Here is a 27,211-nt window from a genome sequence, read left to right as displayed (position 1 = left end):
TAATTAAGAAAACCATTATTTTAATTAAGTACCAACTTAAAATTTTAGAGTCTGCCCCAAATTCTCCAAGAATTGGAAATCCACTGAACCCAAAGAAAAATACTGAAACAAATAATCTTCAAGCAATGTCTAGAGGTTTGTCTACCAGTTTGCCTGACTTGGACTCAGAACCTTGGATAGAAGTTAAAAAGAGACATCGTCCATCTCCAGTGAAATTGAAGGTAAATTTTTATAAACCCAAGTGAAGTGTAGTACATCCCTGGGTTGATTGTAAGGCCAGTATATTTTGTATGTCAAGTAAATATGTAAAATTTGGAAAAGTTTAAAAAATTATAAAATTTGGCTATAAGTAAAAACTTAAGGCTTACTCAGTAGTTGAAAATAAGTTATATTGTGTCAATTTTAAAAACTTGGCTTCTCTTTCTAAATATCATTAGGAATATTTTGATGTGGTCTTTTTACTTGTGACTGAATTTGAATAATTTTTTTAAAAGCTGACAGAATTTTTCTAAACTGTGAATTTATATTTTAACCTTACTAGATTATTTATGACCTGTAATTATTTATAAAGGGTACAGATTAGGTATATATGTGTTTTTGGTGATTTTGTGTACAGTAAAAAAGGAAAAGAGAATTGATTTCTTTGGGCACATGAGGGAGTGGGATGTGTGATTATGAAACAGCAGAAGAGATCCTTGATGTTAGAAATGCTACTATAGTTTTGACTCATGGTTGGATACAAAAAATTTCAACAGTGATAAAAATTGTTCTAATCTAAGCCATAAATAAAATGAATACAAATAAAGCTGGGGAAATCTGAGTAAGATTAATAGGTTATTTCAGTGTATATCTTGTTTGTGATATTTTGCTATAATTTTCACAAGATGTTACTATTGGGAGAAAAAGTAAAAAGTAAAAAAAAATACATAAGACTTATTTTTCTTGTAACCGTATGTGAGTGTATGTAATTATCTCAAATGTTACTCAAATGATTCAAATATTGAAGGTAAGTTCTGTAAGGAGAAGGTCATTAAAAATAATAGGACCTAGAATGGGGAAGGATAAAAAAGGCTATCATACTGAAGATTATTATGAAGAAGGCTCTTTATCCTTACCATCAAGGTATGAAGAAGCATGAAGGGATTTAAGAGTAGTTCTCCATTGGGGGAATGAGGGAGTGATGAAATTTTGTTTCATTGGGATATTTGGCAATGTCTGGAGACATTTTTGGTTAAAATTGGGAGACTGCTATTACACTATTACATCTTGTGAGTGGAGGCTAAAGATGCTGCTAACCATCCCAGTGCAAACCCCCCCCCCCCAAAAAAAAAAAAACCCCAAAGAATTATCGAGCCTACATGTCAATAGTGTTGAGTTTGAAAAACCCTCATCAAGAGTATCTTTTTAATTAGCCGTGAGGGTTAAACATAGCATATTTAAATGTTGAAAGAGGTGGTTCTGCCCCCACCCGCCTCAGGGGACATCTTAAAAATCCAAAGCAGTGCTCACTTCAGTAGCACATATATTAAAAACCTAAAGTTGGGGCACCTGGGTGGCTCAGTGGGTTGAGCCTCTGCCTTCGGTTTGGGTCGTGATCTCGGGGTCTTGGGATCTAGCCCCGCATCGGGCTCTCTGCTCAGCGGAGAGCCTGCTTCCTCCTCTCTGTCTCTACTTGCTTCTCTGCATACTTGTGGTCTCTGTCTATCAAATAAATAAATAAAATCTTTGGGAAAAAAAAACCCCAAAACCTAAAGTGGCTTTCTAGGCGTGCCTGGGTGGTTCAGTTGGTTTAGCATCCAACCCTTGGTTTTGACTCAGGGTGGCAGACCCAGCCCCATATGGGGCTCTGTGTTCAGCACAGAGTCTGCTTGAGATTATCTCTGCTTCCCTCTCACTCCCTCTCTGCTTCTCCCCCAGATTGTGTGCTTGCACATGCTTGCTCACTCTCTAAAAAATAAATAAATAAACAAACAAACAAATAAATATCTTTAAAAAAATTTCTAAACTTGCCTTCTCAAGATAAGATTTTCTAAACTTCCTGATTAATTTCTATATTTATCATGGCAAATAACATCCCTGTACAGGTAGGGTGGATAAGGATAGTCTCTTGAAAACACACAGACACACACACAAAACAAAACCACATAAAAGGATAGTACCCTAGATCATTGACAAAGATTTGTGTAGTATTTTATTTATTCTAAGATCTAAATTTTTTCCTGCACTTTAAAATATCTCCACATTTCAATATTCTTTAAAAATAATGGTTCTTCCCTTGTATGCTGTTGGTGGGGAAGTAAACTGATAACAGCCACTGTGGGAGATACAGAGTTTCCTTGAAAATTTAAAAATAGAAATGATGATATCCAGTAATTCCACTAGTGAATATTTATCCAAAGAAAATGAAAATACTAATTCAAAAAGATACCCACTTCTATGTCTGTTGAAGTATTATTTACAATAGCCAAGATGTGGGAGCAACCACGATGTTGGGTACATATACAGTGGAATATTGCCCATAAAATAAGATGAGATTGTGCCATTTGTGACAACATGGGTCGGACTAGAGGTTATTATGCTAAGTGAAATAAGTCAGAATTAAAAAGGCAAGTACTATAGGATTTCACTGATGGGGAATCTAAAAAAGAAAATGAGCAAACAAAAAAAAAGACCTGTAAATACAGAGAAAGAAACTAGTGGTTGCGAGAGGGAAGGCGGGGCGGGAGTAAGACACAAGTGGGTGAAGGGGGAAGGAGATACAGGCTTCCAGTTATGCAACTAATAAATCACAGTAATAAAAAGCACAGCATGGAGAATATAGCCAGCGATATTGTAATAGCATTGTATGGTGACACATGGTTGCTACACTTGGGAGCATAGCATAACATAAAACTTGAATGGATATGCTGTACACCTGAAACTAATGCAACGTTGTGTGTCAACTTTACCCAAATTAAAAAAAAAGAAAAATTTTGCCTTATAGGAACTGGCACATTTCCTATATGTGCCAGAAACTACCGCAAAGACTAGTTAGGGAGGTGCCAAGCAACTTAAAACTCTCTAAAATGGATTTATTTTTCTTAAAGGGGCTTAAATTCAGAAAATATGCTAATGAATAAAGCAAAATTTTGCTAATTTAAAAAAAAATAAAAATAATGGTTCCTGTTAAAATTGATGGCATCTTTATGCGTTGGTTTAAAAAAAGAAATTTTTGGAAGGGTAAGTACTAGATTCTGATGTATAGGGCCAGCAAGTTGGTAATGGAAGTTAATAGTGGAAAAGGAATGGTGTAAAATCTAGGGCCTTCAGTTTTATGGCCAAAGAACCTTGGTGCCATTAGTAAGATCTGAAATGTATTCTGATATTACAGAGTGAGGATCTGGCTTGGAGGAAAGCTGACTGTAGGTTCTGGGGGCCTAGATATTTCATTGATACCTCCTGCGGTAGGTTATTTAATGACAGCATTACCAACATACTTTAAAAAAAAATGATCTTTTAAAAATATACATTTTAGAGTGGGTATGGCTTGTTCAGAGATAAATTTCTTTAGAAATCTAAAAGCATTTTTTCCACTGTCATTTTGGTGAGTTTATTTCCTTATGAAATTTAGTCCCTTTAGATTTTTTGTATCAAGTGATTTTGTTTTTGTTGAGGTTTTAAGATTATTTCTTAATCCCCACCATTGAAATTTCAGATGAAATACCCTGGCGTTGGTCTGCTTTTATTTACTGTGCTGTGTATTCATGTCTATTATTTTGGGAAAATTCATGTTTCTCTTTTTTTTTCAACTTCTGGTATTCCTTTTTATCAAATGTTGGGCCCTCTGGGGCCCTCTGAATTGATCATCTGGCTACTGTTTTTCTGGAATTGGGGATTTAAAAAAGAGTCTGTTTCTGTTATTTCCACCAGTTTTTTTTTTTTTTTTTTAAGTCCTTCTCTTTTAGGGTGATGATTATTTCTTAAATGTGATCTTTAGTTGATGGTTTTTATTAGTTATTGATAAGTTGGTATGGACTTCTTTTGTGGCCTTGTATATCTGCTCATCCAGAAAGACTTTCTCCTGAACGTGAGGTATGATTGTGCACACTCTTGGTTAAGTGTAAGGGTCCTACTAGATTTTTAGACCTTGACAGAGGATAGTCATGCTAGTTCTGGGTCTTCAGAGTTGATAAAATCAGTACTTTTATCTGGGAAGTAGAGTTTCTTAATATACTTTATTCTTTGGCAAAATTACCTTCTCTTTCTTCCCCCAGCTTTTTTTTTTTTTTTTTTTTTTTTTTTTGTTAGACGTTTAGAATAAGAATAATACTGGGATATGTTCATCCTCTGTCCAGCTCCATGGGCATGGGCCCTCTCTTGGCAATACTTTCATTTTGTTTAGAAAGCAATTCTTGGGCTTTAAGTTGGGAACAGATTTTATAGCTTCATATTCTCAGGTAGAGTGTGGGACTGACTGTTCTATCTGTATCCGGTAGTTTGTTTCCAAATACCCCTTTTGATGGCTGTCACATAGTCCATTCCTGCTCATTGTGCTTACCATCTCAAAACTTTTTAGGATGCCAGTGGAATCAGTGGATAGTCTTTATATAGGTTCTAGGTTTCTGTTTCCTCTAGCCTTGTTTATTATCAGTGCAATCCCATTTGCTTTCTGCTTTCCAGAAAGAACAATTTCCAATTCTCTGGTAGTATAATACTTTTATATTGGCATGAATTAATTTTTTTCGTTACTGCAAATCATTACTACAAGTAAGTATGCTCAGTCAAGTCCTCTTCAACCCCAAATCACTTCTCTCTTCCTTACAAATTAAAAAATTTTATGTTTAAAACAAATTTAAATATAACTGACATAAAGTAAAAAGTAAGAGACTCTCTCCTGGTTTTACCATTATTAACAGTTTGGTGTTTATTCTCAGACTTTTTTCATGTACTTGCAGATGTGAATAATAAGGTATATAGTTTTCATTTTTAAATATATTCAGTGTGTTAAAACTTATTTTTATTTACTTTTTTTTAGTAAATACATCATGGAATGCCTTCTATTTAGTAGAACTTTAGCTGTGTCCAGGCAGAGTGATTATTATTGTATATCCTTTCCTTGAACAGTGCCTGGCTCACAGTGAGGACCCAGATTAATTATTGATTGAATAAATATATACTACATTAATAGGAATTCTGAGAGAGAGGGATTTTTTTATTCTAGGCAGAGGAGAGTTAGCATTTGCTGAATGATAAGGATTGGTCAAAGGTTGACATTGGAAAATGACATTGACACAGTCATTGTGTTGAGAGTTTTGGAAATCTAGACTAAGTTAGATTTTAGAAGATCTAGGATCTAAAGTTTTGTTCTTGTTATGTCACCCAATAGGAAGCACTCTTAATTATTTTTCAGGGAGGGCAAAGTTCAATAGTTTAGTGCATGTTAGGGTAAATTTAATAAGAAAACTTGGCCATAGTGAGTGAGGGTGAAGAATGAAAAGAGGGATTAGCTACAAAACCTAGCTAATGGCATTAATATTGCAAGGATACAGGGTAGGAAGATCACTGGTTTTGGAAGTCAGAAAATCCTTGATTGTTCTAGTCTTGATGAATTCTGAAATTCTGGACAAATTAACTTCATATCTCTAAGCCTTTTTTCCCCTCATCTGTAAAATGAGTTGGTATTCTATAATGGATGAGCTGGGCACCATTCTTACTCTAAAGGAGTGTTTAACCCTCCTTTTACTCAATTTTGTGTTTTTGTTTAGCATTAAACTTCGTGTTTAGCAAATTCATCTATTTATTGGGCCAGAATAATACTAGCTTGATTTTCTTTTATAATTTGCTTGCTAACTAGTTGCTGAGCATACAGGCTTCATATTACTAACTTGTATCATTATTTTGTGATTTTTATTTTTTAAATGATACAAAAGTTTGTATACGAAATACCATTTTCTTCCTTCAGGAATCATCATCTCTACCTGGAGAGGCATCAAATCAGCTGTATCCTTCAGATGAACAAGAGCAAGAAGAACTTGATTTTTTATTTGATGAAGAGATAGAACAAATGGAAGGGCGAAAAAACACATTTACTGATTGGTCTGATAATGATTCAGATTATGAAATTGATGACCAGGATTTAAACAAGATTTTGATTGTAACTCAGACACCACCTTACATGAGAAAACATCCTGGAGGAGATCGAACAGGCAACCACATGTCGCGGGCAAAAATTACATCTGAACTTGCTAAAGTAATTAATGATGGCTTATATTACTATGAACAGGATCTATGGATGGAGGAAGATGAAAACAAACACACAGCCATAAAGGTAATATTTTCTGGCTAACATTTCTGCTGATACTTTTTTTAGTATATGTTGCTCCTTGTATTTTCTTAAATATGAGGCTTTATTTTTATTAAATTTTGATATAAATAAATTTAATTTTGAAAAATTCCCAGAAAATGTCTGATATTAACAACCTAAGAAGTAATTTTATTAAAATGACAATGCAATGAATAATTACAAAATATTAGCACTCATTTACTAAAACCCTTTTTTTCGGTGAAAATAATAAGGAGGCTCTTTCTAAGAAGAAGAAAAAAACCTGATGTGATGGATAAGCTTAGTTTGTATGCTCATACCTTACCCTGGCCTATAATCACCCCAGCTAAATGAGTAGGGCTTTAGAGAAGGGTGGCTTTTGTTGCTCCATTCCATTGTTCTCTCATTCTGTGGTGCATGCTTTATGGTAGTAGAACTGGTTGTGGATAAGGATAGAAGATTAAAATGGCTGATTGTCTTTCCTTACCTAATCATTGTTGTGGTACTAGGGGTGCTCTTTGAAACCTTGTTCCAGTTTTCTATCTTCTTGAATTTCACCCCACATCCTGATACCTATCCTAGTTATTAAGGTAAAATATGAGAGAACCAGAGTGATCTACTGGCTATCTGCATTCCTTTGATAGGAATTTTAATGATAAAGATAGGGATTAAAGGGATCTTTTTCTGCCATAAAAAAGTTACATGTTGTTTTTGAATAGAATAATGAGGGAAAAGTTGCAAAACTATACTATGCCAAATAGGAGAATGATCTTGGTCAGAAATATTTATAGTTGTAGGAAGAAAAGTCTGCCAGCTAGTGACTGAATAGAAGGGACTAGCTGTTCATGGAGGTTCATATCATTAACAAGAAGTGTACTTTCCTTCTTGACTCTTCATTTCTTTTTCTTTCTGGTATTTCCATCAGGGTATTCAACCCCTTACCTTCTCTAGCCATTGCCATTTTGGAGATCATGCATCAGGTTATTGTAGCTTATCTGTGACTTAAGAGCCTAAATAGTTCTCTTTGTCCTACTGTGAAAAGGAAGTGTGTTTTTATAGTTTCTAGGTTTAAAATCTTTCCTTGTCTAAGCTTTGTTACTTTGTTTGTGATTCTTAGGTTCTATAAGTAATCTCTACCTTAAATTCTTTTGAAACAGAAAGAGCTACAAATAAATTTAATTAATAATAGGTTAAAATTACACTCCTTCCATTTCCTGTCTCTCTACCCTCCTTTGTTCTTCACCATCTACCATTCTGTATATTGCACTTCTTTTCTGTTTTGATCACATGGATATAATATCTATGAAGATAGTAATTTTTGCCCAATTTTGTACACTACTGTATCTCCACTGCTTTAACAGTTCCTGGCACATAGTAGTGTTCAATTCATATTTGTTAAATGGATAAATGATTCTGGATTAAACATTATGAACTAACCAAAGAAAAGTTAACCACTTTATATAATATTGCTTCTATGGGGAAATTTTTTGAGTTCCAAATAATGAACTTTCAGGTCATCTTGAGAAACGTATTTGTAGGTGATTATTTGCTTTAATTAATCCTGGGCATGGAATGGGAAGATAACAATAGGGTCTCTGCCAGTTTGGTTCTTACAAATAATTGGGAGGACAGACATTAAAATAAACCCACAATAAATACTTAATCACAAATCACAAATTATAATAAATGTGCTAAAGGAAAGGAACAGGACACTACTGGGTTGGGTTGTCAGGGAATGAATGCTTGTGAGGAAAGTCACAGTTATAGTGTGATCTGAAATATGAGGAAAATTAAACCCTGCAAAGACCAGGTAAACCATATTCCAGGAAGAAGAAACAATAAGTGGCAAGGATCTGAGGAAGAAAGAATTTGGTGTATTTTAAGAACTGAAAAACAAGTCCATTTGTTTATAGTATTATATAAGAGGACGGTTATGGCAGTATATAGGCAGAAGTCTAATCATACATTGTTTTCTGGGCGATGTTAAATAGTCTGGAATTTATCTAAAGTTCAAATAAAGTACCTTGGAGGTTTTACATAAGCAAAAGGGCTAAATCTAATTTTTATTTTTATTTATTTATTTCTTAAGATGTTATTTTGAAGAGTAAGCAGGGTAAGGAGCAGAGGGAGGGAGGGAAAGAGAATCTCCAGCAGACTCAGTACTGAGTGTGGAGCCCGACATGGGGCTCGATCTCATGACGCTGAAATCATGACTTGAGCCAAAACCAAGAGTCAGATGCTTAACCAACTGAGCCACCCTAATTTTTACTTTTAAAATATAACTCTGGTTATAATGGTGGAGAATGGATTAGATAGGTACAAGAGTGGCAGAAGAAATCCACTTGGAAAGCTATTAAAATAGTCTAGGAGATGGGTATTGATAATTAGGTAACTTGGTAGCAGAGGACCCAGATCTGAGCCCTGAGGAATCATCATTTAGGAGTTGTAATAAGAAGTGGTGCTGTAGAAGCCCAAAACCAACTTCAAGAGGAACTGGACAGATTGAGTTAGGTGTAAATGAAAAGAATGCCAAATTGATAGGGTAGTTTAATGATCTTTTGTGACTTTGCAAAAAAGGATTTTTTGCTGGATCCAGAAGTTATATTGAACTGCACTAGACTTAGTATATAGGCTTTCTGTTTCTCCCTTGTTCTTACTGTTGCAAACAACGCAAATGGCCTTTTAGTAGATGAGAAAACATCTTAAAATCCTGAAGATTGGCAAAGTAAGTTATTATCAGAATAGAATGAAAAGAAGTGTGGAGTATTGAACCCAATGTTGCCCTGGAGACCATTGGAATTTGAGGAATTCAGTGTTCCAAAAGCCCCCAAAAATAAAGGGGAAGAAGATAAAACTAGAGCTCAGCAAAGTTGGGGATTCTAGGAAGTTTATTAAATTGGCGCCTAAAAGAAATACAGTGAAAGAGAACTTAACTTGCTTTCTTACCTACTGCTCTAGAGGACTACAAAGAAATTTCCCTAGTTGTGCTGAATAGAGTAAGAAGAAAAAAAAATGGCTTGGAATTTATAATCATGCAACTTAAATTGCTAGCATCTAGATATGTAAGCACTGGTCATGAATTTAAAGTGGTCATGACCTGTTAACTTCTCAGAAACCTAGCAGAAGCCAACATAGCTCTTTTTTGAGGACATTCACTTTTAATCTACACCTTGAATAATTTACTCAAATTTTCTTAAAAGAAATGTGAGTAATTCACAGAATTAATAATCAAACAAGGAAATGTGCTACCACATGTGAGAATGAGCAAGACCATACCCTAAAATAGTTTAGATAATGGAATTACTAAACAGAATGTGGAGTAACTGTTAACTGTGTTTAAAGAAATAATTTGTGCAGGGAAGAAGACTAAACAGCAACAGTCATTTTTGCAAGTAAAATTAGTTAAGGTTAAAATTAACAATCAATTAAGGGGATTAATAGCAGATACAATTAGACAATCAGTAAATTGGAAGAGTTTACAAGAAATTACTCAAAAATCAGCACAGAGAGGCAAAGAGAGTATTTTATGAAAGTATATGTAATGATGTTCTGGAGAGTCTTTGCTATTATTTATTACATTTCAAATCAAGTTGTAGAATTAACATCTGGATTTTATTTATAAGCTTTTCATTTCTGAAAAGTTTAAAAAAGCAGGAAATGTGGAATACTGAGTGATAAAAATGGCCTAAAATAGACATTTAATAAGAATTTCAGAAGGAAAGGTTGGGAAAAATGGGGCAAATCATTATTTTAAGAGATAAAAGCTGGGACTTTTTCTGAATTGAGGAGAGAGATAAGAGTAGAGCAGCCAAGGGAAAAAAGGCAGATTACATTTAAAGGTAGGTGAGAGAAAAGCTGACTTTCCAACAGTAAACAGTTGACTGCAACAGACACTGGAATGGAACTATTACTATAAAAAGGGAAAATAACTGTCAACCTATAATTGTATGCCTTGCAAAAGTGTAAAAGGATGAAATATAATGAGAGAAATTGTAACTTAGGAAAGCCTCATTAAAGGAAATTGCAAAGGTGAAATAAATGATTTCTGATGCCAAGTATATAGAAAGGACTGCAGAGCAAAGTGAGAGAGGTGTGAATAAATCTAAATATTAAGTGTATAAAATGGTGTCTTATGGATTAAACATAACAACACAAACTTGGTGAGAGCAATTAATATTTAAGGGTACTTTTGTATCTAGGTAAAAGATACTGATTAGTTTTTAAAGTTTTCATGTTGCAGTGTGAAGGATACTTATTCAGAAATAAAATTAGAGTAAATAACTGTGAAACTGGAAGAAAGGAAAATGTAGAATAAGAAAGGGGCTCCCAGCACAAAGATAAAGTGGTAGGTTTGTTTGTTTGTTTATTTATTTATTTATCCATCTATCTATCTACCTATCTGAGAGAGAATGTGGGAGCAGCAAGCTGGGGGAAGGGCCAGAAAGAAGGCAAAGGGAGAGAATCTCAAGCAGACTCCACGCTGAGTGTGAAGCCTGATGTGGGGCCTGATCTCATGACTCTGAGATCATGACCTGAGCTAAAACCGAGTCGGACGCTTAACTGACAGTCACCCAGGCACCCCTAAAGTGGTAGATTTCAACCTAAATGTTTAGATAGCAAAAATAATAAATATCATCAGACTTTGTGTAAATAAAATCAGTTATGTTATTTACATGGGATGTCAAAAAGATAAGGGAGCATACACCATAAAGTAGTAAGCAACCAAAATCAATTTGTAGATTCAACATAATCCTTATCAATATCCTAACTGGCTTCTTTGCAGAAATTGATGAGATGATATAAAATTCATGTTGAAATTCAAGGGACCTAGGATAGCCAAAACAATCTTGAAAAAGAACAAAGTTGAAGAATTCATGTACAGTCCTTATGTTAAAACAGTGTTGCTACAGGAAAAGCATAGACAAACAGGTCAGTGGAAGAGATTTGAAAGTCAAGAAATAAACACATCTGTCTTTGTTCAACTGACTTCTGGCAAAAGTGCCTAAAGCAGTCATTCAATAGGGAAAGAATAGTCTTCTTAAGAAGTTGTCTTGGGACAAGACTAGTGGATATCCATATGCAAAAGAATATATTAAATGCCACCCTAACTCACAGTGTACAAAAAAATTAACTCATTTGAATTAAACATTAAATATAAGAACAAAAACTATGCAGGGATTGCAAGGAAACATAAAATCTTCATGACTTTGTATTTGACAGTGGTTTCTTATATGACACCAATAGCACAAGGAACAACAACAAAAACATTGGATATCCTAAAAAATTTTTGAATCTTGTCCTTTAGAGGGCACCATGAAGAAAATGATAGGGAAATTTAAAAAACAAAAAGTAATGCATTTACATTAGCACACTGCTTCCCCAAAGTGAAATAATGAGGTGTATAGCTAATTAAGTATGTAGGAAATCTATATGAGTAATATGACAACTCTTATGAAAGAAATTAAAGAATTACTAAATGAAATAGGAAGACACAGTATTATTAGTTTTTCCCAAGTTGATCTGTAGATTGAATGAACTCCTATTCAAGATTCCAGGAATTTATTTTGTGGTTATTAACTAACTGGTTGTAAAATTTATACAGAGAGTCAGAACACCAGGGTTGCCAGCATAATATTGAAGGGGAATAATCAGAGAACTGAGGTTTCTTGACTTCAAGAGTACTATAAAACTACAGTGATCAAGACAATGTGTTAGTGGTAAAAGAATAGACAAATAGATCAATTGAATACAATAGAGAACCCAGAAAAATACTTTCAGTAATTCAGTAAACTGACAAAGGAGTAAAGGCAATACAAGGGAGAAAATATAGTCTTTTTAACAAATGGTGATGGAACAACTTGACACCCACAGGCAAAAAAATGATTCTAGGCACAGATCCTATATGTTTTCACAAAAAGTACGTCCAAGTGGATCAGACCTGAAACTTCTAGAAAATAGAGAAAAATGTATTTGATCTTGGGTTGGTTGATGACTTTTTAAAAAAATTTTATTTAATGTTGGGGCATTTTAGTGGCTCAATTGGTTAAGTATCTTCCTTTGGCTCAGGTCCTGTGGGATCGAGCTCCACAGTGGGCTCCATGTTCAGTGGGGAGCCTGCTTCTCCCTCTCCTCTGCCCCTGCCCCATGCTTGTACTCTTTCTCTCTCTCCCTTTTTCTCAATAAATAAAATAGGGGCACCTGGGTGGCTCATCAGTTAAATGGCTGCCTTTGGCTCGGGTCACGATTCCGGAGACCGGGATCTAGCCCCACATTGGGCTTCCTGCTCAGCCTGGAGTCTGCTTCTCCCTCTCCTTCTGTTTCTCCTCCCACTCATGTTATCTCTCTTGCTCACTCTTTGTCTCATAAATAAAATCTTAAAAAAAAAATTGTTTTAAAAAAATAAAATCTTTAAAAGAAATAAAATTTTATTTTTGAGTGAGAGAGAGTGCATGCACATGTGAGCTGGGAAAGGAACAGTAGAGGGAGAGAGAAAAATCCCAAGCCGACCCTGTGCTGAGCCTGAGGTGGAGCTCAATCCCACTACTCTGAGATCACAGGCTGAGCTGAAATCAAGAGTCATACCCTCAACCAGTGGAGCCACCCAGATGCCCCTCGTTGATAACTTTTTAGATACAACTCCAAAAGCATGATCCATGAAGGAAGAAACTAAGTTAGACTTCCTTAAAATGAAAAACTTCTGTTCTGGAAACATTGCCCGCAATGAGAAGACATACCACACGCTGGAAGAAAATACCTGCAAAAGACACAAAATGGACTGGGGTGCCTGGGTGGCTCAGTCATTAGGCATTTGTCTTTGGCTCGAGTTGTGATCCTGGGGTCCTGGGATTAAGCGTTTGGGTCCTGGGATTAAGCGTTGGGGTCCCTGCTCAGTGGGAAACCTGCTTTTCCCTCTCCTGTTCCCCCTGCTTGTATTCCCTTCTCACTGTATGTCAAATTATTAAAATCTTAAAAAGAAGACACATAATGGACTGTTGTCTAAAATATTAAATCTTAAAACTTAATGTGAAAAGAACCTGATTAAAAAATGGGCCAAAGATCGAACAGGCACCTTAGCAAAGAAAGTTAGACAGTTGGTGAATAAACATATACTCAGAAATGCAAATTAAACAATGAGGTACTACAACACACACGTTATAATGTTCAAAATCCACAACCCTGGAAATATCAAATGCTGATGAGGATGTGGAACAATAGGCACTCTCATTCTTGTCGGGAATGCAAAATTGTATAGCCATTTTGGGAGACAGTTTGTTTCTTAAAAAACTAAACATACTCTTATCATTCTATCTAGTAATCACCAACAAACAATTGGTGCAGAATGTTGATAGGGGGGAGTCTGTACTTTTCACATAATTTTGCTGTGAAGCTAAAAGTGCTATAAAAACACTGAAAAACAAGATTAGGAGAAAATGATTGTGGATCATGTTTTTAATAAAGGACTTGTATTTGTAATATAGAACTCTCTTAACTCAATGATAAGAAGATAGAAAATGAGCACAGAATCTGTATAGACTTCTTTTCCAGAGAAGATACACAATTGGCTAAGAAGTCCATGGAAAATTTGTTGATCTCATTAGCTACCAGAGGAATGAAGAATCAAAATCACTATGAGATCCCACCTCCTACCTAGTAGGATGACTATAATAAAAAAGATACATATTCACAGTTTTGGTAATGATGGGGAGAAATTAAAATCCTTATAGACTACTACTGGTTAGAATGTAAAATGGTCCCAACTGCTTTGGATAGTAGTGTGGCAGTTCTCAGTAGGTTAAACATAGATTTGTCTTATGAACTAGGAATTCCACTCCTAGCTATATGCACAAAAGAAGAGTAACATATGTCTACACAAAAACCTGTACACCAATGTTAAATTCAACATTATGAAAGTGGGAAGAATCCAAATTATTATCAGCTGATGAATGGATAAATGAAAAGTGGTATAAGCATATAAAATTATTACTTAGCAGTAGAAAGAAAGCACTGATTTCGTGCTGTAACATTTTGAAAGCATTATGGTTAAATATCACATACTGTATGATTCTGTTAGAATGAAATGTCCAGAAGACAGAAATTAGATTGGTGATTGTATAGGGTGGGGCTTAATTAGGTTGGGTGGAAATTTCCTTGGGAGGAAGTAAAGAGTGATTGCTAATGGATACTGTGTTTCTTTTTTGGAGTGATGAAAATGTCTTAATACTGATTGTGATGATGATTGCAAAATTATGTAGAGTAAAAACCAGTTGAATCATACACTGGATTAGATATACATATGTGAATTATATCTTCATAATTTTTTTTAAGTCAGTACTACCCAAAGTGATCTACAGATTCAGTATAATCCAAAGATCCTAATGGCATCTATTGCAGAATTAAGCAAATTTGTGCTAAAATTGATACAGAATCTTACAGGACCCTGAAGAGCCAAAAAAAAAAAATTTTTTTTTTTCTAAAAATAATACAGTTGGAAATACAAGTTTCTTAATTTCAAAACATATTATAAAACTATAGTAATCAAAACTCTGTGTTATGAGCATTCAGACAGGCCTAGAACAATGAAGTAGAATATAGAGTATGTCTAAATCATTTGAAATCATTAAAAATGATTTTTAATTCATGTGCCAAGATCACTAGATGAGAAGACAATCTCAAAAATTGTGTTGGGGAAACTGGTTAGCCACATGGAAAAGAATAAAAATGGATCCTTCCCTTAATATCACATGTAAAAAAATTTTAAAGATTTAAAGACTAAAACTAGAAGAAAATACAGGGTGAAGCTTCATATTTGATTTGGCAATGATTTCTTGGCTATGACACCAAAAGCACGGTAATAAAAACAGTTTGGGATTCGTGAAAATCCAAAATTTATGTATATTAACTTACAACAGAATGAAAAAGTCACCTACAGGAAAGAAGAAAATATTTGCATATCATTTGATAGGGTTAATATTTTTGAATACATTAAGAAATCCAACAACTCAATAAGGAACTCCATTTAAAAAATGGACAAAGGGCTTGAATAGACTTTGCTCGAAAGATGATCTACATATGTCCAACGAACACATGAAAATATGCTCACCATCACTGTTCATTAGAGAAATGCAAAGCAAAATCGTAAGTATCACTTCCCACTCATTAGAAGGCTACTTTCAAAATAAAAAGTAAAAACAAAAAAATAACAGTTGTTGTAGATGATGTGGAGAAATTGGAACCCTTATGTGTTGTTTGTAGGAACACAAAATGATATAACTGCTATTGAAAACAGTATGGCTGCTCTTAAAAAACAAAGGATATTTGCACAGTCATGTTCTTAGCAGTATTATTCACAATAGCCAAAAAGCAAGTGAAATGTCCCTCAGGTGAATGAATAAACAAAATATGGTATATACATTCTGCTTTTAAAAAGGAAGGAAATCTGTCACATAATACAATATGGATGGTCTTTGAGGACATACTAAGTGAAATAAACCACAAAGACACACTGTGGGATCCCACTGATAAATAAGATACTAAAGAGGTCAAATTCATAGAAGCAAAGCAGATTGGTGGTGCTGCCAGAGAGGGAGAAATGGGGAGTTAGTTGGTGTACAGTTTTAGTTTGTCTAAATGAAAAAAGTTGGACTGTCTGTTGCACAACAGTGAATATGCTTAGCAGTACCGAACTGTACACTTAAAAGATGGTTTGGATGGTGAGTTTTATGTTATGGTTTTTAAATTCCAATTAACAGTAAAAATTATAAAAGATTATCCACCTACCTCCTGAAGAAAAAAATAACTAAAAAACAGCCTTTTTACATATTGATATAACAATATATTTACAAAGTAGACTTGAAAACAGCACTACTGGGACGCTTGGGTGGTTCAGTGGGTTAAGCCTCTGCCTTCAGCTCAGGTCATGATCTCGGGGTCCTGGGATCAAGTCCTGCATTGGGCTCTCTGCTCAGCGGGGAGTCTGCTTCCCCCTTCTCTCTCTGCCTACTTGTGATCTCACGTGCTGTGTCAAATAAATAAATAAATAAAGAAAAAAGAAAAAAAGAAAAGAGCACTACTAGTACTAAAGAGTTCTTTTGTAATGATTATAAGTGAAGAATCTATCGGGAATTTTGGGGAGATTATTTTAGGGGATTCATGCTGAAAGAGCAGCTGTTATATAGCACTTGCTTATTCATTCGTATAATAGGGGATGAACAAGAGTCTGAGCTAAAGTGTATAAATGTATTAAAAGTTGCTGCTTAGATGTTCTTTATGTGATTTCCTTACATTCAGTTGGCTAAAGCAAATGATGTGGCTAAATTTACAGGGCTGGAAATGTTATATTCTCAAAATGCATGAAAGGTGGATATGCAAAATCTCTTAATCTAGGGGATGCAGGCTTTGAATAATAGTAGAATCTGCTATAGCTTCCGAGAAGATAGAAGTTTAAAAAAGAATGAACAAAATAAATCCCCATAAAAGTATGTGAAAGTAAATAATAATTAGATCTTACACAAGAGAATTAATCCTACCAACACTTAATTCTTTGGAAAGACTAAGATTAATGAAGACAAAGAAGAGGAAAATGTACTTATTTTCACTGCAGTAAAAATGGGGATGTAATTACTGATTATGGAAAAAGTTAAGAAGGAATTTTGACCAATAATCTGAACACTTAGTTACGGAAAAATTTCTAGAAAAATAGGTAACTTAACCAAAATTTGTTGGAAAAGGAAGTTGATAGAAACCTTTCTTATAAATCTTCAAACTTGGAGAAAACTTGGCTTTATTAGCATGTTTTTCTAAAATTGGAATAATTCTAGTCATGCACAAGTATTTCCAGTGAAATCAGCTAGTAGTAAGTACTCAGATACTTGTTGAATGAGTAAGCGAAAAATAAATATTTCATGTATCTTATGAGAAGAGCATAACATTGATACTGATAACCTGAAGAGAACACTAATGAGAAATTCATGAGAATATGAATGAGAATCCAGCATTACAGGTTATCTAGGTATAAATATAGTAAACTTTAAGCAAATCAAATTCATTTTTTAAAAAGAAGATAACCAAATTTTCATTTCAGTAGTGCAGATTGATTGTAAATCAACTTGTAAAGTTGAGAAATCAGTCAGAGTACTTCTCATGAATAGATTAAAAGATTGTGATCACCTTAAAAAATGCAAAAAATACATTTGATAAAGTCAACATACATCCATGAACTATTCTTGCAACAGAGGAATAAAATATCTTCAGTCTCATAAAGTTTGCAAAACCTACAAAACAAACATTCTGAAAGGTGAAATGTGGAAGCTAATCTCTTGTAATCAGAGTAAAACAGAGATGCTCACAGTTAAATCTGTCAAATATATTGGATGTCTTTGTTAGACCAGTAAGAAAAAACAACCAAAATAAGGATAAGGGTTAGAAGGAAGAAATAAAAATGATTATTATATGGATCACTAGGTGTGGTGCGTAAACAATCTTGGCACACTGAAAAAATAAAATTAAATTAAAAAAACTCTGATTATTGTAGTAGAAAATCCAAAAGTATTTTATGGTTGAGTGATCAGAAATAGTAATTGCTTAAAGTTTTCTAGGTAATTTTTTAAAATCCAGAGATTTTAAAAATCTCTGAGCACCTGGGTGGCTGCATTTGTTAAGGTCTGTTTTAGGCTCAGATCATGGTCCCAGGCTCCTGGATCAAGCCAAGGGTCTGGCTCCCTGCTCAGTAGGGTCTGCTTCTCCCTCTGCCCCTTCTCCCTGTTCATGGTGAATTCTCGCTCGCTCTCTAAGAAATAAAATCTTAGAAAAAAAGAAAAGAAAATCCAGAGATTTTCTTACATAACAGTGGTTAGTTAGAAATAGTATGATTTGGCAATCATACACATTATGAAATGTTTACCACAATAAGTGTATTTACCATCTGTCACCATACAATGTTATTACAATATTGAGTATATTCCCTTGCTATACTTTTCATTTCTGTAATTTATAATTGGAAGTTTGCTCCTCTTAATCCCCTTCATCCCCTCCCCTGTGGCAATCACTAGTTATGTTTATGAGTCTATTTCTGTTTTTTAGATTTCACATGTAAGTGAAATCACATGGTATATTTCTTTCTCTCACCTATTTCACTTAGTATAATGTTATTGCAAATGGCAAAGACTTCATTATTTTTTATGAAGTAATAACCCATCTCATATGTGTGTGTGTATATATATGTATGTTTGTATATATATCTATATCTCTTATGTCCTACTTATCCATGCATCTATTGATGGACACTTAAGTTGCTGCCATATCTTGTCTACTGTAAATGATACTATAATAAATATATATCTTTCCAAATTAGTGTTTTCCTTTTCTTTGGGTAAATACCCAGAAGTGGAATTATTGGATTATATTAGTATTTTTAGTTTTAATTTTTTCAGGAAGCTCTATACTGTTTTCCGCAGTGGCTACCCCAATTTACATTTTTAACAATAGTGTACGAGTGCTCCCATTTCTCCACATCCTTGCTAACACTTATTATTTCTTGTCTTTTTGTACTAGATATTCTCACTGGCATGAGGTGATATTTCATCGTGATTTTGCTTGGCATTTCACTGATGATTAGAGACATTGAGCATCTTTTCATATGTCTGTTGGCCTTCTGAATATCTTCTTTGGAAAAATGTCTATTTAGATCTTTTGCCAATTTTTAAATCATATTGTTTGGGTTTTTTGGTGTTGGGTTGTAGGAGTTCTTGATACAGTTTGGATATTAACCCTTTATCTGGTTTGTCATTTGCAAATATTTTCTCCCATTTTAGTAGATTGCCCTTTTGTTTTGTTTTGTTTTGTTTTTTGATGGTTTTCTTTGCTGTATAAAAGCTTTTTAGTGTGGGGACCTGGATGACTCAGTTAAGTGTCTAACGTGATTTGGCTTGTGTCATGATCTCAGGGTTGTGAGATCCAGTCCTATGTTGGTCTCATTCCTGGCCATGGAGCCTGCTTAAGATTCTCTCTCTTCCTCTTCCTCTGCCCTCCCCCACATACTCTTGTGCAAAAATGTGTGCTTGCTCTCTCTCTCTCTCAAAAAAAAAACAAAAAAAAGCTTTTGAGTTTGATATAATCCCAGGTTTTTTTTAAATCTTTAGTGATTTTTAAGATTTTATTTAATTGTATAGAACAGTCATGAAGAATCTGTTTATTTTCTATGACTACCATAACAGATTATCACATATTTGGCAGCTTGAACTAACATGAATTTATTATATAATTTTGTAGGTGATTATGACAGGCGAAGTCAGCTGGCTTCTCTACTCCAGGTGTACAAGACTGAAATCCAGGTGTTCCTGCCTGAGCTCTTATCTGTGGGTTTTATGTGAGAATCACTTCCAAGTTCATTCAGATTGCTTACAGAATTTAGTTCTTTGTGGCTACATGTAGACTTGAGGTCCCTCATTTCCTTTTTGATTATCTAGAGCCTCTTGACTCCTTTAGACCACCTGCATTCTAGGTTAGATTGCAGTATCAGCCTTCAAATTAGTAGCAGCTGGTGGAGCCCTGATTTTTGTCTGAGATTTTTTTTTTTTTTTTTTTTTTTTTTTTTGCCACATCTCTTATCTAGTTGGAGAAAGTTATTTGCTTAATCCAGAGTAAGCTCCCAATTTTAAGGTCACTTATTAGAAATCTGAATTACATGTGCAAATTCCTTTTTGCATTTATTTAACATAATCACATGTTACAGGGATTGGGATCTGGATATGGTTGAAGGACCCTTCTGCCTCCCATGGGCTAGATCTTTTAGAAGGTAGATCTTTGAAAAGGTAAAAGTTTTAGCCAGACTTTTAAGGAGATTATTATAATAATTAAAGGTGTTAGTAAAGACATAAGTAGCGAGAGAACTGTCAAGTTCATGTTTGAAAGAGCCATTATGGTAAAGAGGGTAGTTTTCCCAAAATCAATTCAAAAGTCAACTAAATACCAGTAAGTATTTCAACAGATTTTTTTTCAAAGGATTTGATAAGCTGATTCTAAAATTTATATAAAAATGGAAAGGACGATAAACGCCTCACACTCCTAAAAGCAGGACAATTTGTTTTAGCAAATTAAAGATACGGACCATAGAAATGGAATAGGAGGTCCCAAAAGATTTGCATGCATATATGCACACTTGGTAAATGACAGGTAGGATTACAAATCAAGGAGAAAATCTGATTTCTAATATGCAGTTCTGGGAAAATTGTGTGGGGGAAAAAGTGAAAATATAGACTTCTGCCTTCTAGTGTCATTCAGATCTATTCCAGTGAAAGGCAAAAGCAAAAAGCTGTGAAGGGATAATAGTAAAAGATCTTCCTGATCTCACAGCGGGGAAAGGTTTCTTAAGTGGACACAAAATACACAACCATAAAGGACAAATTGATAGAGCATGCAGCTCTCGATCTCAGGGCCATGATTTCAGGCCCCACATTGGGCACAGAGATTTCTTCAGGAAAATTTTTTAAAAATGTAGAGTACTAATCAATAAAAGATGTAGTAGAAACTGATTATAAGACATGAACCAGCATTTCACAGGAGATGAAGCCCAAATGACTGAAATCATGAAAAAGTGTTCCACATTATTAATCAAGAAGATGCAAATTAAAATGTCAGGGAAATATTTCATGAAACCCACGTGAGCAAAATTAAAACAACAGACGAATGTTTGTGAGTATTTGGAACAAGAACTTTATTCATATGTGGAAATAAAAAATGTAAAACCGAACTAATGCTCACCATCTGTACTTAAGATTATGCTCCTGAGGGGTGCCTGGGTGGCTCAGTCAATTAAACATTTGCTTTCTGCTTGGGTCATGATACCAGGGCCCTGTGATCAAGCCCCACATTGGGCTTCTTGCTCAGTGGGGAGGCTGCTTTTCCCTCTCTCTCCCTCTGCCTGCCATTCCCCCTGCTTATGCTCTCTGTCAAGTAAATAAATAAAATCTTTTTTTTTTTTTTGATCTATTTTAATTTTTTTTATTTTTTATAAACATATATTTTTATCCCCAGGGGTACAGGTCTGTGAATCACCAGGTTTACACACTTCACAGCACTCACCAAATCACATACCCTCCCCAATGTCCATAATCCCACCCCCTTCTCCCAAACCCCCTCCCCCCGGCAACCCTCAGTTTGTTTTGTGAGATTAAGAGTCACTTATGGTTTGTCTCCCTCCCAATCCCATCTTGTTTCATTTATTCTTCCTTCTACCCACTTAAGCCTCCATGTTGCATCACCACTTCCTCATATCAGGGAGATCATATGATAGTTGTCTTTCTCTGCTTGACTTATTTCGCTAAGCATGATACGCTCTAGTTCCATCCATGTTGTTGCAAATGGCAAGATTTCATTTCTTTTGATGGCTGCATAGTATTCCATTGTGTATATATACCACATCTTCTTGATCCATTCATCTGTTGATGGACATCTAGGTTCTTTCCATAGTTTGGCTATTGTGGACATTGCTGCTATAAACATTCGGGTGCATGTGCCCCTTTGGATCACTACATTTGTATCTTTAGGGTAAATACCCAATAGTGCAATTGCTGGGTCATAGGGCAGTTCTATTTTCAACATTTTGAGGAACCTCCATGCTGTTTTCCAGAGTGGCTGCACCAGCTTGCATTCCCACCAACAGTGTAGGAGGGTTCCCCTTTCTCCGCATCCTCGCCAGCATCTGTCATTTCCTGACTTGTTGATTTTAGCCATTCTGACTGGTGTGAGGTGATATCTCATTGTGGTTTTGATTTGTATTTCCCTGATGCCGAGTGATATGGAGCACTTTTTCATGTGTCTGTTCGCCATCTGGATGTCTTCTTTGCAGAAATGTCTGTTCATGTCCTCTGCCCATTTCTTGATTGGATTATTTGTTCTTTGGGTGTTGAGTTTGCTAAGTTCTTTATAGATTCTGGACACTAGTCCTTTATCTGATATGTCGTTTGCAAATATCTTCTCCCATTCTGTCAGTTGTCTTTTGATTTTGTTAACTGTTTCCTTTGCTGTGCAAAAGCTTTTGATCTTGATGAAATCCCAGTAGTTCATTTTTTCCCTTGCTTCCCTTGCCTTTTGCGTTGATCCTAGGAAGATGTTGCTGCGGCAGAGGTCGAAGAGGTTGCTGCCCGTGTTCTCCTCAAGGATTTTGATGGATTCCTTTCGTACATTGAGGTCCTTCATCCATTTTGAGTCTATTTTTGTGTGTGGTGTAAGGAAATGGTCCAATTTCATTTTTCTGCATGTGGCTGTCCAATTTTCCCAGCACCATTTATTGAAGAGGCTGTCTTTTTTCCATTGGACATTCTTTCCTGCTTTGTCGAAGATTAGTTGACCATAGATTTGAGGGTCTATTTCTGGGCTCTCTATTCTGTTCCATTGATCTATGTGTCTGTTTTTGTGCCAGTACCATGCTGTCTTGATGATGACAGCTTTGTAATAGAGCTTGAAGTCCGGAATTGTGATGCCACCAATGTTGGCTTTCTTTTTCAATATCCCTTTGGCTATTCGAGGTCTTTTCTGGTTCCATATAAATTTTAGCATTATTTGTTCCATTTCTTTGAAAAAGGTGGATGGTACTTTGATAGGAATTGCATTAAATGTGTAGATTGCTTTAGGTAGCATAGACATTTTCACAATATTTATTCTTCCAATCCAGGAGCATGGAACATTTTTCCATTTCTTTGTGTCTTCCTCAATTTCTTTCATGAGTACTTTATAGTTTTCTGAGTATAGATTCTGTGTCTCTTTGGTTAGGTTTATTCCTAGGTATCTTATGGTTTTGGATGCAATTGTAAATGGGATTGACTCCTTAATATCTCTTTCTTCTGTCTTGCTGTTGGTGTAGAGAAATGCAACTGATTTCTGTGCATTGATTTTATATCCTGACACTTTACTGAATTCCTGTATAAGTTCTAGCAGTTTTGGAGTGGAGTCTTTTGGGTTTTCCACGTATAGTATCATATCATCTGCGAAGAGTGATAATTTGATTTCTTCTTTGCCAATTTGGATGCCTTTAATTTCCTTTTGTTGTCTGATTGCTGAGGCTAGGACCTCTAGTACGATGTTGAATAGCAGTGGTGATAATGGACATCCCTGCCGTGTTCCTGACCTTAGCGGAAAAGCTTTCAGTTTTTCTCCATTGAGAATGATATTTGCGGTGGGTTTTTCATAGATGGCTTTGATGATATTGAGGTATGTGCCCTCTATCCCTACACTTTGAAGAGTTTTGAACAGGAAGGGATGTTGTACTTTGTCAAATGCTTTTTCAGCATCTATTGAGAGTATCATATGGTTCTTGTTCTTTCTTTTATTGATGTGTTGTATCACATTGACTGATTTGCGGATGTTGAACCAACCTTGCAGCCCTGGAATAAATCCCACTTGGTCGTGGTGAATAATCTTTTTAATGTACTGTTGAATCCTATTGGCTAGTATTTTGTTGAGTATTTTCGCATCTGTGTTCATCAAGGATATCGGTCTATAGCTCTCTTTTTTGGTGGGATCCTTGTCTGGTTTTGGGATCAAGGTGATGCTGGCCTCATAAAATGAGTTTGGAAGTTTTCCTTCCATTTCTATTTTTTGGAACAGTTTCAGGAGAATAGGAATTAGTTCTTCTTTAAATGTTTGGTAGAATTCCCCCGGGAAGCCATCTGGCCCTGGGCTTTTGTTTGTTTGGAGATTTTTAATGACTGTTTCAATCTCCTTACTGGTTATGGGTCTGTTCAGGCTTTCTATTTCTTCCTGGTTCAGTTGTGGTAGTTTATATGTTTCTAGGAATGCATCCATTTCTTCCAGATTGTCAAATTTATTGCCGTAGAGTTGCTCATAGTACGTTCTTATAATAGTTTGTATTTCTTTGGTGTTAGTTGTGATCTCTCCTCTTTCATTCATGATTTTATTTATTTGGGTCCTTTCTCTTTTCTTTTTGATAAGTTGGGCCAGGGGTTTATCAATTTTATTAATTCTTTCAAAGAACCAGCTCCTAGTTTCGTTGATTTGTTCTATTGTTTTTTTGGTTTCTATTTCATTGATTTCTGCTCTGATCTTTATGATTTCTCTTCTCCTGCTGGGCTTAGGGTTTCTTTCTTGTTCTTTCTCCAGCTCCTTTAGGTGTAGGGTTAGGTTGTGTACCTGAGACCTTTCTTGTTTCTTGAGAAAGGCTTGTACCGCTATATATTTTCCTCTCAGGACTGCCTTTGTTGTGTCCCACAGATTTTGAACCGTTGTATTTTCATTATCATTTGTTTCCATGATTTTTTTCAATTCTTCTTTAATTTCCCGGTTGACCCATTCATTCTTTAGAAGGATGCTGTTTAGTCTCCATGTATTTGGGTTCTTTCCAAACTTCCTTTTGTGGTTGAGTTCTAGCTTTAGAGCATTGTGGTCTGAAAATATGCAGGGAATGATCCCAATTTTTTGATACCGGTTGAGTCCTGATTTAGGACCGAGGATGTGATCTATTCTGGAGAATGTTCCATGTGCACTAGAGAAGAATGTGTATTCTGTTGCTTTGGGATGAAATATTCTGAATATATCTGTGATGTCCATCTGGTCCAGTGTGTCGTTTAAGGCCTTTATTTCCTTGCTGATCTTTTGCTTGGATGACCTGTCCATTTCAGTGAGGGGAGTGTTAAAGTCCCCTACTATTATTGTATTATTGTTGATGTGTTTCTTTGATTTTGTTATTAATTGGTTTATATAGTTGGCTGCTCCCACATTGGGGGCATAGATATTTAAAATTGTTAAATCTTCTTGTTGGACAGACCCTTTGAGTATGATATAGTATCCTTCCTCATCTCTTATTATAGTCTTTGGCTTAAAATCTAATTGATCTGATATAAGGATTGCCACTCCTGCTTTCTTCTGATGTCCATTAGCATGGTAAATTCTTTTCCACCCCCTCACTTTAAATCTGGAGGTGTCTTCGGGCTTAAAATGTGTTTCTTGGAGGCAACATATAGATGGGTTTTGTTTTTTTATCCATTCTGATACCCTGTGTCTTTTGACAGGGGCATTTAGCCCATTCACATTCAGGGTAACTATTGAGAGATATGAATTTAGTGCCATTGTATTGCCTGTAAGGTGACTGTTACTGTATATGGTCTCTGTTCCTTTCTGATCTACCACTTGTAGGCTCTCTCTTTGCTTAGAGGACCCCTTTCAATATTTCTTGTAGAGCTGGTTTGGTATTTGCAAATTCTTTCAGTTGTTGTTTGTCCTGGAAGCTTTTAATCTCTCCTTCTATTTTCAATGATAGCCTAGCTGGATATAGTATTCTTGGCTGCATGTTTTTCTCGTTTAGTGCTCTGAAAATATCATGCCAGCTCTTTCTGGCCTGCAAGGTCTCTGTGGATAAGTCAGCTGCCAATCTAATATTTTTACCATTGTATGTTACAGACTTCTTTTCCCGGGCTGCTTTCAGGATTTTCTCTTTGTCATTGAGACTTGTAAATTTTACTATTAGGTGACGGGGTGTGGGCCTATTCTTATTGATTTTGAGGGGCGTTCTCTGAACCTCCTGAATTTTGATGCTCGTTCCCTTTGCCATATTGGGGAAATTCTCCCCAATAATTCTCTCCAGTATACCTTCTGCTCCCCTCTCACTTTCTTCTTCTTCTGGAATCCCAATTATTCTAATGTTGTTTCGTCTTATGGTGTCACTTATCTCTCGAATTCTCCCCTTGTGGTCCAGTAGCTGTTTGTCCCTCTTTTGCTCAGCTTCTTTATTCTCTGTCATTTGGTCTTCTATATCATTAATTCTTTCTCTGCCTCATTTATCCTAGCAGTTAGAGCCTCCATTTTTGATTGCACCTCATTAATAGCTTTTTTGATTTCAACTTGGTTAGATTTTAGTTCTTTTATTTCTCCAGAAAGGGCTTTTATATCTCCTGAGAGGGTTTCTCTAATATCTTCCATGCCTTTTTCGAGCCCGGCTAGAACCTTGAGAATTGTCATTCTGAACTCTAGATCTGACATATTACCGATGTCTGTATTGATTAGGTCCCTAGCCTTCGGTACTGCCTCTTGTTCTTTTTTTTGTGTTGAATTTTTACGTCTTGTCATTTTGTCCAGATAAGAGTAAATGAAGGGGCAAGTAAAATACTAAAAGGGTGGCAACAACCCCAGGAAAATATGCTTTAACCAAATTAGAAGAGATCCAAAATCGTGAGTGGGGATAAAGGGGATAAAAAGAGGTTCAAAAAGGAAGAAAGAAAAAAAAAAAAAGAAAAGAAAAGAAAAGAATTTTTAAAAAAAGAAAACACCTAAGAAAAATTGAAAAAGAAAAAATATATATATTAAACTAGTAAAAAATCGTTAAAAAAGAAAAAGGTAACAGTTAAAAAAAAATTTTACCCGAAGGCGAGAAAAAAAAAAAAAAAGAAAAAGAAAAAATTAAATTAACTGCAAGACTAAAAAAAATCACAGGAAAAAAGCCATGAGTTCCGTGCTTGGCTTTCTCCTCCTCTGGAATTCTGCTGCTCTCCTTGGTATTGAAACCGCACTCCTTGGTAGGTGAACTTGGTCTCGGCTGGATTTCTTGTTGATCTTCTGGGGGAGGGGCCTGTTGTAGTGATTCTCAAGTGTCTTTGCCCCAGGCGGAATTACACCGCCCTTACCCGGGGCCGGGGTGAGTAATCCGCTCAGGTTTGCTTTCAGGAGCTTTTGTTCCCTGAGCGCTTTCCGTAGAGTTCCAGAGGACGGGAATACAAATGGCGGCCTCCTGGTCTCCAGCCCGGAGGAGCCGAGAGCCCAGGGCCCCACTCCTCAGTGCGCCCTCAGAGAACAGCGCCCAGTTACTCCCGTCTGCCTGACCTCCGGCCGCGCTCCGAGCTCACCGAGCCTGCGACCGGTTCAAGGTAACACGGAGCTGTGAGCTTACTGTCGGCTCTGTCTCTG

The 27,211-nt window shown here is 35.7% G+C and overlaps 1 protein-coding gene across 8 annotated transcripts in view; it reads left to right on the top strand.

Moving 5' to 3' along the window:
• Positions 1-27,211, top strand: part of LARP1B (La ribonucleoprotein 1B) — a 136,363-nt gene that overhangs the window by 32,663 nt on the left and 76,489 nt on the right. For all 8 annotated transcript variants that reach the window (XR_009352154.1, XM_059168861.1, XM_059168863.1 and 5 more), the window contains exons 10-11: positions 49-221; positions 5,942-6,307. Coding sequence is in view for 7 of the 8 variants with exons in the window: in XM_059168861.1 (XP_059024844.1) it covers positions 49-221; positions 5,942-6,307 (539 nt within the window). In the remaining variant the exon portion in view is untranslated. The remainder of the gene's footprint in view (positions 1-48; positions 222-5,941; positions 6,308-27,211) is intronic.

This window comes from Mustela lutreola, chromosome 1 (genome assembly GCF_030435805.1).
Source record: "Mustela lutreola isolate mMusLut2 chromosome 1, mMusLut2.pri, whole genome shotgun sequence".
Classification (NCBI taxonomy): Eukaryota; Metazoa; Chordata; class Mammalia; order Carnivora; family Mustelidae; genus Mustela; species Mustela lutreola.
The sequence above is the reverse complement of the archived record's forward strand: the minus strand, read 5'-3'. Positions and strand labels throughout refer to the sequence as shown.